Here is a 13877-nt window from a genome sequence, read left to right on the forward strand (position 1 = left end):
ACTAACTGGAAAGAATTTTGGTTGTTGCTAAAGACATGTTTCTGAGAATCGTTACAAAATAAGAAAATTATCTACAGCTCAGATGTAAGTCAGAAGATTCTGTGGCATTTTGAAATGTCATATGTTTCATTTTCTGTTTTAAAACGGAAAAGATCATTATTAATAATGCTCCAATGCTCTTTAAGCACATTATGGTTAAAAAGAAGTATTTTGCTTTTAGATTTTTACCAATCATAGGATTTGTAAGTTACTAATTAAATCTCATTTAATAAAGCACTTAGTAGCCCCCCCCCCCCCCCGCAAATGTCCTGCCCACTCTAATTTTAATTACTCAATTCCTAAACTGAATTTGGAAATAATAGCATCCAACTTACATTTTTCTGCTAACTTGGTAATTAACCAAACATCTTTCTAAATTTACTTATTTTAAATACATTGATCATTTTTACCTTGTTGAGTAGCTAAGATTTTTTTGAAGTCTTTGCAATAAATGAAATTCACAATTAAGTGAATGTTTTGTGATTCTAGCTCCTCTAGTGCTATATGTATGAAGTGTTTTATTTCATTTATTCTCTTGCTACAAAATTTCCATGGGAAATACTAACTGTTCAGGGACACAATACTGAAGGCCGATGCTGTGGCTCACAGTAACCATAGCAATAACTGTCCTAAAAATAAAGAGGGCCTCTATCAGCACAGATGGGATCCTCTTACTGAGGAAGAATCAGGTTCACAAGCAGTGGTATCACCTGAACTTAGGAATCCCACTTGATAGTAACGTAATATGAGAACATGAGGGCTTCATACAGATATAAAGGCATATATTTAGACCAGACTTCCTAGTGAAACATAATTAAAAACTAAAACAATAGCTGTAGATGCTAGGTAAGTTCCAACAAGGAGACATGGCATGAACAGGTAGTATTTCTCATGTCACACACAACTCATATATTGAACAGCACAGGGGATTCAACTCAAGGCATTTATTTCTTAATTCATGACCCATAAATGCTTCCTTATATTTAATCTGGGTTTATCAGCAATTATGATTCTAATATATAAATTTGTACATTTTTAAGTAAACTAGAGGCTCGGTGCATGAAATTCATGCATGGGTAGGGTCCCTAGGCCTGGCCGGTGATCAGGGCTGATAGGGGCCTTCTGGCTGCCAGCCAGGGCCTTCCTTCTGGCTTCCAGCCATGGTGTCCCTTCCCTGGCTGCCAGCTGCTGGCTGGCACCACCCTTCCCCAGTTGCCAGCTGCTAGCCAGGGCCTTCCTTTGTTCCGCACCGCCCCCTGGTGGTCAGCGCACGTCATAGTGAGTGATGGAACTCCTGGTCTCCCAGTCGAACTACTGAGGGGACACTTTGCATATTAGCCTTTTATATACATAGATGAAAGAAAAAGTGTTACAGCTGGAAGATCTATATACATTTCTATTATAGCACTTATCATAATGCATCATAATTATTCATTTACTTGTTTGACTTCCTCATTAAATTATGGCCTCCTTGAAAACAGGGACCGTGCCTGTGCATCTGTGAAACAGGTAAGTACCTATTTAGGATGTCTCTGACGAATGAATTCATCATTAGAGATCTAAAAATACAAGTGAGGTAAGAGATGATTTGTCACAGATTGACACCTCTTCTAGGAATCCATAAAGGTTTAGTGGGAATGGAGGATTGGAAAGACACATATTTTCCCATGTCTACGAGGCTTCATGCATTCCAATTGCTTATTAGAAAATGGAGGCCAGTTACAAAAGACCCATGATGGTGACCTGGAAACATATTTCGAGATTAGAAGGCACTCCCCTCGTTTCCAAGGCAAGGATGTTAGAACTGAGCTAGGCCTAAACTTTCTGACACATGCTCTGTAACCTTCCCTACTTATGGATGAGTTGGTGATAAAAATACTAACCATCAAAGGTCCAGACCAACTTCTGCTAAAAGCAACCAATTATACTATGGTCATTGCATGCAGTTAACATTTCTCCTTTAGCACAATAGTGATTTTTTTTGTTCTATTTTGTCAAAATTACAAGGAACAGAACCCCTGAATGCAACTAATAGGGCATGCTTGCCCAACCTACCTCCAAAGTCCAAGTCAAGCAGCTGCAAGGAGTTGCAACTAGAACAGAGGCAGACAACTCAACTTGTTCTTCAAATTCTATTCATTCATTTAAATATTTATTGAGCACTTCCTTTGGTTTTTGTTTTTATTGGTTTTTTTTAAATGTTTTAATTGATTTTTAGAGAGAGAGGAAGGGAGAGGGAATAGAGAGAAAATCGATGGGAAACATCATCAGTCTACTGCCTCCTGCACAATAAAGGCCAGCCACTCCTTTATAACAGGGATCTTCATGGCTTTACGGATACATCAATGAGCAAAACAAAGTTCTCTCCTCTTGGTACTTACATACTTGGTACTTACATGTGGTATATCTTCCCAACCATACAATTTTTTTCATGGGAGCATATATCTGAAATTGTAGTTTGAATCAGTGAGATTTGATTCTTGATAATAATCTTTTCATCTATAAATTGCACAGAACTTGGGAGGTGGGGGTGTGGTCCTGGCGTGGGGGCTGTGGAGGTGCACGGGGACCTGGTGCGGTGGCTGTGGCAGCTGCGGGACTGACGAGAAACTACTAAACTTCCTGTGCAAGCGAAGTAGAATTTCATAAGAACATAATGGATGGAGAAGAGAAAACCTATGGTGGTTGTGAAGGCCCTGATGTCATGTATGTCAAATTGATATCTTCAGATGGTCATGAATTTATTGTAAAAAGAGAACATGCATTAACATCAGGAACAATAAAAGCCATGTTGAGTGGCCCAGGTCAATTTGCTGAGAATGAAACTAATGAAGTCAATTTTAGAGAGATCCCTTCACACCTGCTATCAAAAGTGTGCATGTATTTTACTTACAAGGTTCGCTACACTAACAGCTCCACGGAAATTCCTGAATTCCCAATTGCACCTGAAATTGCACTGGAACTGCTGATGGCTGCAAACTTCCTAGATTGTTAAATATAATAAATTATAATAAACTGTTAACTTTTTCCAATATTTAAAAAGAAAATTGCACAGAACTTTGTACCTTCCTAATAAAGCATATCTTGCCTTATCTTATAACTTAGGTATTTTTATACTTGCCTTATTCTTCTCTAGAAGGTTATAAATTCTTGAAAATCTTGCTTTATTTATCATCTTATCTCTTACACAGTGCCTTACACGTGGTACATGTTCAACAGGTATTTAAGTTGGACTTAGTTCTGTTTTTAAGTGAAGACACTATCAACATTTTTAGAATGAATATAAATTCTCATTTAAACTACTTACACACAATTACACTATTTTTTTTCCACAGTGTTTTGAGGAAAGGAAACCCTCATAAGTAATTACTAAAGTGTATTGAAAATGTTGAAAGTAAGTTTAAATTAAAAAAAATTTGGAATCAGTTTTTGTGAGGGCTATACATTTCCCTTTTGTTTGACCACCTACAATCAATCTTTTAAAAAGGCAAGAAAGAAAAGAGTAAGAAAATAAAAACAACCATCAGATGTTGAAAGAGCTTTAAAATATGTCACTTTTTGAAAAAAATTAAATAAAATATGTCACTTTTTTATTTCATGTATATCACTCTTCTATTTTAAATCAGAATCTCCATCTTTACCAAACTAGGTAATTTTATTCAATTTATGCATTGATCACCTCTTTTTTTAATCTACTTACAAACATTTATTATACTTGGTTCATATATTAAATAATTCATTTTCCCTTTTTGCTATCTTTTAAGGTCAATTTATTATTCTTACTAAAGATAATAGAAAGCATAATAAAGTGTATAATTTCAAAAAAAAGTGACAAAATCTAAACTAAGTGGCTTGCACATGCAACCTCTGAGGAGAAATATGGGGGTTTGTGTGGTTCCCTGGACAACTTGAGAGGTGTCCTGAGTATGTTGATGATAGAGTGAAGCTGACCTGACTGTATAGATTAACTGAAAGCATTCTTATCAGGATCCAACAGTTTTCAAAGGCCACAGGAAATACTGAGACACCTTTTCACTAAGCCACAAATCACATAGATTTAGCTTCAGTGCCATCAGAATTTCAAAACTCAGCATCAGCAGCTGGTTGAAGCCCAGACTATTTTCCCTGATTACCCACATTCCCTTTCACTCCCTGTCCTACTTAGTGGAACTGAATTCCTGCCACAAACGTAATAAATTTCATCTCTTCAAGCCCTCAGCCTGATGCTTATATTTAATTTACCTCATTCAACTTTGCTTAATGCTTGTCTTGCCTCTAGATTATGAATTCCTTGAGACTAAAACCATTTTTAATTTTCTCATTCTTTCCTGGTTGCCCCACTGTGGGTCCAAATGCTCACCCATCTACACAATTAAGAGACAAAGATGCTAATGGACCATACCTTTGCTACGCCCATCAGTCAATCAGAAGAGTATGCAAATTAACCCAACAAAGATGACTGTTAAATTTGCATACTGCAGGCGGGGTGGGGCAGAGCAATCCGCTGCCCACCTGCTGCCATCCAGGCCTGCCATCTGCGACCCGGGGAGCAGGCCTAAGCCAGCAGGGTGGTTATCTCCTGAGGGGTCCCAGACCGTGAGAGGGCACAGGTCGGGCTGAGGGAAACCGCCCCCCCCCCCGCCAGTGCACAAATTTTTGTGCACCGGGCCTCTAGTCTATATTATAAAAGGCCAGTGGCTGTAATGCCATAATGCCAGCACGACCAAATGACCAGTCACCAGGAGGTGCATGGAGCACCTCTCAGTCCCTCCCCCTGGCCCGCAAGCTGCTTGTGGTGGCAGGGCTCACGGCTCAAGACTGGCGGCCAGCAGGGCGGTGGGTGGATGGGTGTGGTGAGACGGGGTGGTGGGTGGGTGGGTGGGTGAGGCTGCAAGCACTGTGGGGCGGCGCCCACATGGGGAGGTGCATGTGGGTGGGTGGGGCCGCGCAATTTCACACTCTGAGCCTCTAGCATAAAAATAAAGCTGTGTTCCAGAACTGCTTTGGACTTACTTAGCCTCTGTTGGGATTACCAAAGCTGTAGCACACATTCTGACTTATGTTAAGGTTGTACACATAAGCCACACATGGCTCTACATAGACATGTAAGTATTTTTAATACAGCAGAAGTGTGTCTGAGTGTCTTTAAAAAAGATCAGTATGATCAGGAACCCATGTTTGTGGAAGGCTAATTTTTTAATGACCACTGTAGAAGCAAGCAATTAAAAAGATTAATGTTTGCAGTAATACAAAAGATGTCCCAAAATATTTTATTCAACTTTATTTATACAAAAGTGCCTTGCTGTAGAATTGGTATTTGTGTCAATAGTACTACTAGTTATTGCTCAATTAAAAAAAATTTTAACATATATTTTTGTTGATTTCAAAGAGGAAGAGAGAGGGAGAGAAAGATAGATATATCAATGATGAGAGAGAATCATTGATCGGCTGCCTCCTGCATGTCCCCTACTGGGGATTTTGCCTGTAAACCAGGTGTGTGCCCTGACCGAGAATGGAACCCTGACCTCCTGGTTCATAGGTCGATGCTCAACCACTGAGGCACACCAGCTGGATGTTATTGCTCAATTTTGATTGAGACAGCAAGAAGACAGGTATTTCTGATAAGGCATATTTGATGTGAAAACATATTTCAATTCAACCTTCAGATTTACATAACGAAGGCAATTGAAATTCTCAACTTTCAACTTGACACAATTTTCATAGCACTGAGGTGGATTCCAATATTGCCTGGAATCTGGCCACATGGCCAGAAAGTTTAACTTCTTTCTGGAAATTTTTGTTTATTGTGATGTAATTGACATGCAACATTGTACTCATTTTAGGCGTATAACCTAATCAATTCGATATATGTATGTATTGCAAAATGATTACTAGAATTAAATTTAGTTAACATCCTTCACTTCACATAGTTACAATTATTTTTTCTTGTGCTGACAACTTTTAAGATCTATCCTTATAATTTCCTGGAAAATTTTCACAAGAAAACTGGTAGGAAAGGTGGTTGGCCTATCTGGGGTAAGTCCTGAGTTGGGACAGAGGACATTACCAAATCAGGTCTGGAGAGAACCCTGAGAACTAAAGCCAGAAAATCCTGCCCAAATAGATTATGTAAGTAAAAAGGACGTGCGCATAGGTTAAAATTCAAGAAGATTGACAGGCCAGGCAGGCAAAGAAAGTAAATGGAACAGTTTTGGGTAGTAAATGGCAGGTTGTTCAGATGAAATCTGGTGATAGCTCGTGCTACCTGAGACTGGATCTCACATTTTAGCGCTGATCAAATTCATTTAAAGAGTCTGGAATGGGACAGACACTGAACTTCATATTCTGGCAATGTTCCAGGGGTACTGTGTCTTTAGCTCAGTCAGTTTCTGTCCAAAGGGGATGTGATGGGGCAGATTAACAGGTCATTTATATTCATATCACCATTTTTAAACAATTTATCATGTTATGTGGTGTAGTTTTATTCGTGTGTCTTATACTTGGTTGTTGCTGTTTTTTTAGTTTCTTTGATCTATACGGGTTTATAATTTTTATCTAATTTGTAGTTTTCAGCCATTATTTCTCCAACTAGTTTTTCTGTCTTCTGTACTCTCTTTCACTGACATGTATATTAGGGTGCTTGAACTTATACTGCAACATCCCTAATATCTAATATCGATGTTTTTTTCCCCCCAATCTTTTTTTTTTTTCATGGATAGTTTCTATTGCTCTGTCTTCAGATGCACTAATCTTTTATTCTTCAGTAGCTAATCTGTTGCTAACTTATATTGACATTTCTGGGTTTAATTCTATTGATTGATTGTAGTCACCATATGGCTGTATTTTCCCAATTCTGTGCATTCTTGTAATTTTTTAAAATTAAATGCCAGACATTGTGAACTTTGTTGGGTGCTCAATATTTTTTGTTTTCCTGTTAAATATTTTTGAACTTTGTTCTGAGATAAAGGTAAATTATTGATAAACAGTCTAATCCTTTTGAGACTTACTCTTAGCTTTGTTATATGGGACCAGAGCAGCCTTTAGTATAGGACTAATATCCCCCCCACTACTCAGTGATCCATTTACTTTGTGTCGGGAAAGGGCTCCTTGCAGTGGAGTAACATCATGGAAGTAGGCAGCACAGATAAGGAATAGCAGCAGTAAGACACAGAAATGCCACATCTGCACCCAGGCTTGGTCTCCATCTGTGTCAGCATCTCCCTCCAGGCCTGGAACATTGCTGAAACAGCTGGTGACCTTTGAGCTCTGATGATTTTCCTCACCTCTGACCTTGACTATTTCTCTGTGTCACATTCTGTACTCAGCACATCCCTTTAGTACTTCATGAAGGCGGACAACAGATACACAGAACTCCAGCAGACCCTGGGAGAAATCAGATGGACAGGGAAACTAGAGAAACACAGTAGAGAGATGTCTGACCACTAAAACAAGAAGATAATTAAATCCTGGTTGACCAAAAGAAGAGGTCAAGTAAGAGGTTAAGGGACAAGAAAACAAACAACAAAAAACTAAATAAAAAAGGAGGTCCATAAAGAGGCTGAGAAAAAATAATCAGATATATGGGAGGTAAAACTGGAGAGAGTTGGATTCTAAAAACAAAAGAATGGGGCAGGTCAAGAGTGTCCAGCTAAGCCCTAACCGGTTTGGCTCAGTGGATAGAGCATCAGCCTGCGGACTGAAGGGTCACAGGTCCGATTCCGGTCAAGGGTATGTACCTGGGTTGCGGGCACAACCCCAGTAGAGAGTGTGCAGGAGGCAGCTGATTGATATTTCTCTCTCAGCGATGTTTCAAGCTCTCTATCCCTCTACCTTCCTCTCTGTAAAAAAATCAATAAAATATATATTTAAAAAAAAGAGTGTTCATCTAAGATGGGTGTACCTATAGGGTTAGGGAACCTCATCAATCATTTCCCACCCCACTTTGGGAGTCCTGGCAACCAGGTTCTTACTCTGCAGGTAGAAGATTAGAAGAGTCATCTCTGCTAAATCTGATCAAGTTAACAGAAAAGTTTTGAAAATACTGACTATAGAAGTTCCCCAAGTTAATAGCTCAGCTAGATCATCCACTGAGATGCTTAAGATGGAATAGATCTACTTAGGAGCTCAGAGCTTCCAATTCACTTTTGCTTGCCTGTTTATTTTAAAATCAGCTTTATCAATGTATAATTTGCATAATGTGCATAAATACACTCATTTTACATGTACAATTCAGTGAGTCTGACAAATGCATACTCCCATGTAACTACCATCCAATCAATATGGATAACTGACCAAAGAGTCTAGGGTCAAATTACTTAGAAAACCAAGCAAAACAAGATAATTATTAACTCCAGGGAAAATCAAAAGTTGCGCAGGAAAAGACAGGTGATCATAGTTTGGTACTTGGCTTGGCTGTGACTATTGTTTGCAGTAGTTACTTAGTAGTATAAGTAACAGATTAGATACTGAAGAATAAAAGATTAGTGTATCTCAAGACAGCAATACAAACTACCCAGGAAAAAAAGATGTCTATAGTAATACTAGAGGCCCAGTGCACGAATTTGTGCATGGGTAGGGTCCCTCGGCCTGGTCAATGATCAGGGTAATGGGGGAGGGATCATGGGAGGTTGGCCAGCTGTGGGAGGTTGGCTGTGGGAACGCACTGACCATCAGGGGGCAGTTCCTGCATTGAGCGTCTGCCCCCTGGTGGTCAGTGTGCATCATAGCTATAGGTCAACCAGTCATTTGGTTGTAACGGTCGCTTTGGCTTTTATAAATATAGATAAGTACTGAGATTGAGCTAATCAAACTCAGACAAGAAATACTTGGAAAGATAAAAAGGTTGCGGTGAACATGGAGTGAAGATTTGGGGAAAAGAGTGCTATAGTCTCATCTTGCATAATATGAAGTCAGTAGGAAATACCTAAACCTAAAATAATCAAGTAGTAACAATGTAGGCATATCATTTAGAAAAATCCTGTATAATAAAAGCCTAATATGCTAAGGCCATTCAACTGCTTGCTATGATATGCACTGACCACTGGGCAGACAGTCATCTGATCAACTAGTCACTATGACGTGCACTGACCACTAGGGGGCAGATGCTCCAACCAGTAGGTTAGCTTGCTGCTGGGGTCCGGCTGATCAGGACTGAGGGAGAAGGGCCAGACACACACTGGAGCCCTCCCACAGTCCCTCCCCAGCTGGCCAACCTCCTGCATCCCTCCCTAGCCCTGATTGTGCACTGGTGGGGTCCCCCGGCCTGGACTGCGCCCTCTCCCAATCTGGACCCCTTGAAGGGTGTCAGAGAGCCGGTTTTGGCCCCATCCAGCAGGCCAAGCTGAGGGATCCCATTGGTGCATGAATTCGTGCACCAGGCCTCTAGTAAATAAAATAATCATCTAAAAGAAGTGTTAGATAGAAAAAAAATAATAAAATAAAAAATAAGCCCAGCCAGCGTGGCTCCGTGATTGAGTGTCAACCTATGACCCCAGTCATGCTTCGATTCCTGGTCAGGGCACATGCCCTGGTTGTGGACTTGATCCCCAGTAGGGGGCGTATAGGAGGCGGCCAATCAATGATTCTCTCTCCTCATTGATGTTTCTATCTCTCTCTCCCTCTCCCTTCCTCTCTTGAAATCAATAATATATATATATATATACATATATATATATATATTTTAAATGAATGAATAAATGAATACATAAAAGAAGTGATAGGTTGTCTCTGGGGAGAGGTTAACTAAGTGCAGAAAAATCACTTTGTTAAATTCAGCATTCATTCATGATTTTCTTCTTCCCTTCCCCACCCTTTCCTAATACCCCAGCCCTAAAGCCACTACGTGGGGCAGGGCAAAATAGGCACCCAAGCAGATGGCTGTTTGGGGTGAGCTATCTGGGCCTGAGCAGTTCTTGCTTCATATAGGCATTTACAGTTGTAAGTTTCCTTCCAAGCACTGCTTTAGTAGCACCCCATAGGGCTGGACATGCTGCCCTGGATTTCCATTCATCTCAAAGTATTTTTAGATTTTTCTTTTGACTTCTTTGACCCACTGGTTACTTAGGAGTGTGCTGTTTAATGTTAACATATCTGTGAATTTTACCAATTTTTCCTGTTATTGACTTCTATTTCATTCCATTACCATAGTCAGAGAACATATTTTATATTATTTCTACCCCTTTAAATGCATCGAGGTTTGTTTTATAACCTAGCAGATGGTCTCTCCTTGAATGTATACTCATGTATATTGATAACATATTCTGTTGTGTGGAGCGTTCCCTGGCTGTGAGTTAAGTCTAATTGGTTTATGGTGTTGCTCAAGCCTTCTATTTCCTTGTGGATTGTTCAGTTGTTCTATCCATTGTTGAAAGTAGAATAGCTAAGTTTCCCTTCCCCTCTACATTTCTAATGTTATTCTTGTAGTCTGAGTAGGGCTTTCTTCTTATTTCCTGACCACAACCAGTGTGGGTGGGAACCATACCAGAGTTGTTGGAGAGCCAAGGCGACTTAGAGTATGAATGCCCTTGTTGACAGTATGACAGAAGGCCAAGGCCTCTCTGAACATGGGAATCTTAATCAGAATGTTCAAGGCTAAGGTACCACAGGCAGGTGCAAGGTCAACAACTACAGTACACTGCTCACGCCTGCCCTTCTATAACCCAAATGATTGATGTCACTGTTGGCAACTGGCCTCTTTTGTAAAGTGGTATAATACATGTTACGGACCAGCTAGTGTACTGGAGAGGTGGTTATATGTGGGGCTACATGCAGGAGAGCGAGGGGAGAGGCCAGAGAGGCTGGAGAGGCTACTGAGGCTATAGCTCTCCTAAGGGAGAGCTCAGGTGCTGCTGAGATGAAAGGGGGAGAAAAGGCAGAGACAGGAGAGAGGCTGGGGAGAAAGGGCAGGGTCAGGGGATGTGCTGAGAGAGAGTGCTGCTGTGACGCGAAGCGGGAGAGGCCTGGAGAGGCTACTGAGACTCCTGAGGAAGAGAGCTCAGGTTCTGCTGCTCCGTGAGGCGGTGAGTCTGGGGCAGTGTGTGGCTGCTCAGATAATAGCTGTGGGTGCAGAGGCTACTGCTGCTTTGTCGGAAAACTGGTTTATCAGCCGGTGTGCGGCTGCCTGTGTAGGACTTTGCTGTGAAGGACTGTTTTGTCTGATGGCTATATGGCCACTGGCTTCTACAGCCAAGGCTTTCTTTTTTTTTTTTTTTTAATATATTTTATTAATTTTTTTTTTTTTTTTTTTTTTTTTTTTACAGAGAGGAAGGGAGAGAGATAGAGAGTTAGAAACATCGATGAGAGAGAAACATCGATCAGCTGCCTCCTGCACATCCCCCACTGGGGATATGCCCGCAACCCAGGTACATGCCCTTGACCAGAATCGAACCTGGGGCCTTTCAGTCCGCAGGCCGACGCTCTATCCACTGAGCCAAACCGGTTTCGGCGCCAAGGCTTTCTTATATACACCCACAACTTCTCATGGCTTCTCCATCTACCACCCGGCATCCAAGAAGGCCCAGCCCCTGGCAGAGGGGCTCGGCCCCGACAGTGAGTGCCATGGGCAGGGTTTGAGAAGGAACCTGCCCTGACAGTGGGCGTAGTCATTAGCAGAATTCGGAAGACTACACGGACTCAGAGCAGCAGCTCTGTGCTGCTCCCATGACCAGCTGTTCAGTTTCACCAATTTGTTGGCTGATGGCTTATTGTTTTCAACAATTGCCTGACATAAATGGCTCTACACATAAATCCAATCAAATATTGGCTCCTTTGAAGCAACCGTTTATGAGCTCAGTGTTTAATAGTTGTTCTTATTCCAGGAAGACTTCCCTCAGCTGTCTTTACCTCTGGTTTTCTCTTGCAAACCAGCCAATTTACAATTGAGCCAATTTACAATTTAGCCCATGTTTTGAACCTCCTCCCCATTGCTTATCACCACAACCTCCAGGTTTTTAGAGAGCAACCTCCGGCTTGAATTTCTCCATGTTCTGTTGCAAATGAAGTCAGTTCATTTGGGAATTGTTTAAGAGCTATGTGTTTTATGGACTGCTTCTCCCCCAGGCACAACCACTGAGCCTGGGCTTTGTCAACCTCCCTGGTCTAGGGGCTGAACCAGCCGTGGGCAAACTACAGAGGGCCTCCTGTTTGAAATGAATAAAACTAAAAAAAAAAAAAAAAGACCATACCCTGTTATGTAATGATGTTTACTTTGAATTTATATTAGTTCACACAAACACTCCATCCATGCTTTTGTTCCGGCCCTCCGGTCCAGTTTAAGAACCCATTGTGGCCCTCGAGTCAAAAAGTTTGCCCACCCCTGAACGCTAGGTGGAGGAGGAGGCAGCAGCCTGAGGTCCTCTGGTTTGATCTCTTCTGGCTTGAACCACCACTTTAGGAGCTGGGGTAAGGGTAACTAGGATCCCAGTATTCACCACACTCCAGCCCACAGTAGAGCTTAGATATCCATGTAAGAACATCCAAGCCTGTGGAGAATTTGTATAAAAGCTTGAGTCAAACAGAGAATATGCCTGGAAGCAGGATCTCAACAGACTGAGAAAAAAATGCTTCGAAGAACAACAGATTGCAGTTCCTTTTATGCATTTGAGATTAAAGAGGGAAGGAAGTAAGGAAGACTACATAAAGGCAGGAGAAAGCAAGGTCAGGGTTGAATTACAGGACACAAACAATAATTCGGTGAAGGCCAGGGGTGGGGTGGGAGCCAGGTGGAGGGGGGCACTGGAGGAAAATTAAAGGGGGTCTTCTCTAATACTCTCAGCAATAGAGAAAAGAAAAACTCCCTCAAAAAACAAAAGAGATTATGTGCTCTCTTGGGGTGGGAAAGGGATCTGTAAGGGGGCCTTTCAAAGGTGTGTTAACCTAAATCAGCGGTTCTCAACTTGTGGGTCGCCTAAGACCATCAGAAAACACATATATAATTACATATTGTTTTTGTGATTAATCACTATGCTTTAATTATGTTCAACTTGTAACAATGAAATTGGGGGTCACCACAACATGAGGAGCTGTATGAAAGGGTCACAGCATTAGGAAGGTTGAGAACCACTGACCTAAATGAACAGACACAATGGACAGGGCTTGCTTAAGGCAAAGAAAATGAAAGAAGTGTGACTACCCACCATGACCTGCCCAGTTAGAAATTTATGATTTATTACCCCTCCTTTGTGCACTTTCTGTTCCATGAGTGGGGCTGAACGAAAGAAAGGATCGTTTATCTTTCAACCACACTCACCCAGGACCTCGCTTCGGTATCAGGTAGCTAGGGGCAGGATGAGAATTGCTGACATCCGGTTCCTTCCTCCCCTTCGGAGCCTTGGGGGGAGGAAGCCCTGTGTTCTTGCTTGCAGCACTCCAGAGTTGGGAGGGTGAAGAGGAGTCTTGGTTGAAAGACCACAGATGATCTCCTTTCTTGTCTAATTTTCATATATTTTCTTGAGTAGATGTTTATTCATTTGCTGTTTTCTCTTAGGATGATTTCCAAAACTTTAAATGGTTATTTGTTGTTTGCTTGTGTTATAATAATTTTCATCAGGTGCTCTAGAAAGTGGATGAGCCCAGCTCCTCATCGCTGTCATGCCGGTAGTCAATCTCTTGCCAACAAAAGTTAGCTGCCACCAATCTAATGCCAACAGGAGTTCCCAATATGGGGCTGGGAAAAACGAGAGACTTTCTTCAGGTGAGCAGTTTGTAAACAGGGAAACAGTCTCCAGAGGATCAGAAAGTGTGCCTTTTAAAGAGCAAGTTTCCACCCCAGTGGCTGGTCCATCTTAATGTAAATGAGGTATCCAAATTGGCCGAGTCTGGTGAACCAAAATAGCATTGTC

General features: G+C 41.4%; 1 protein-coding gene across 1 annotated transcript; it reads left to right on the forward strand.

The window, feature by feature from the left end:
- Positions 1–2617: 2617 nt before the first annotated feature.
- On the forward strand, positions 2618–3034 carry LOC308522746 (elongin-C-like; the record flags this gene model as incomplete). Its single annotated transcript, XM_081096311.1, has 1 exon — positions 2618–3034. The coding sequence occupies exon 1, from the start codon at positions 2696–2698 to the stop codon at positions 3032–3034; it is 339 nt and encodes a 112-aa protein (XP_080952437.1). The 5' UTR covers positions 2618–2695.
- Positions 3035–13877: the final 10843 nt, after the last annotated feature.

Source organism: Myotis nattereri (genome assembly GCF_964212035.1).
Source record: "Myotis nattereri genome assembly, chromosome: 7".
Classification (NCBI taxonomy): Eukaryota; Metazoa; Chordata; class Mammalia; order Chiroptera; family Vespertilionidae; genus Myotis; species Myotis nattereri.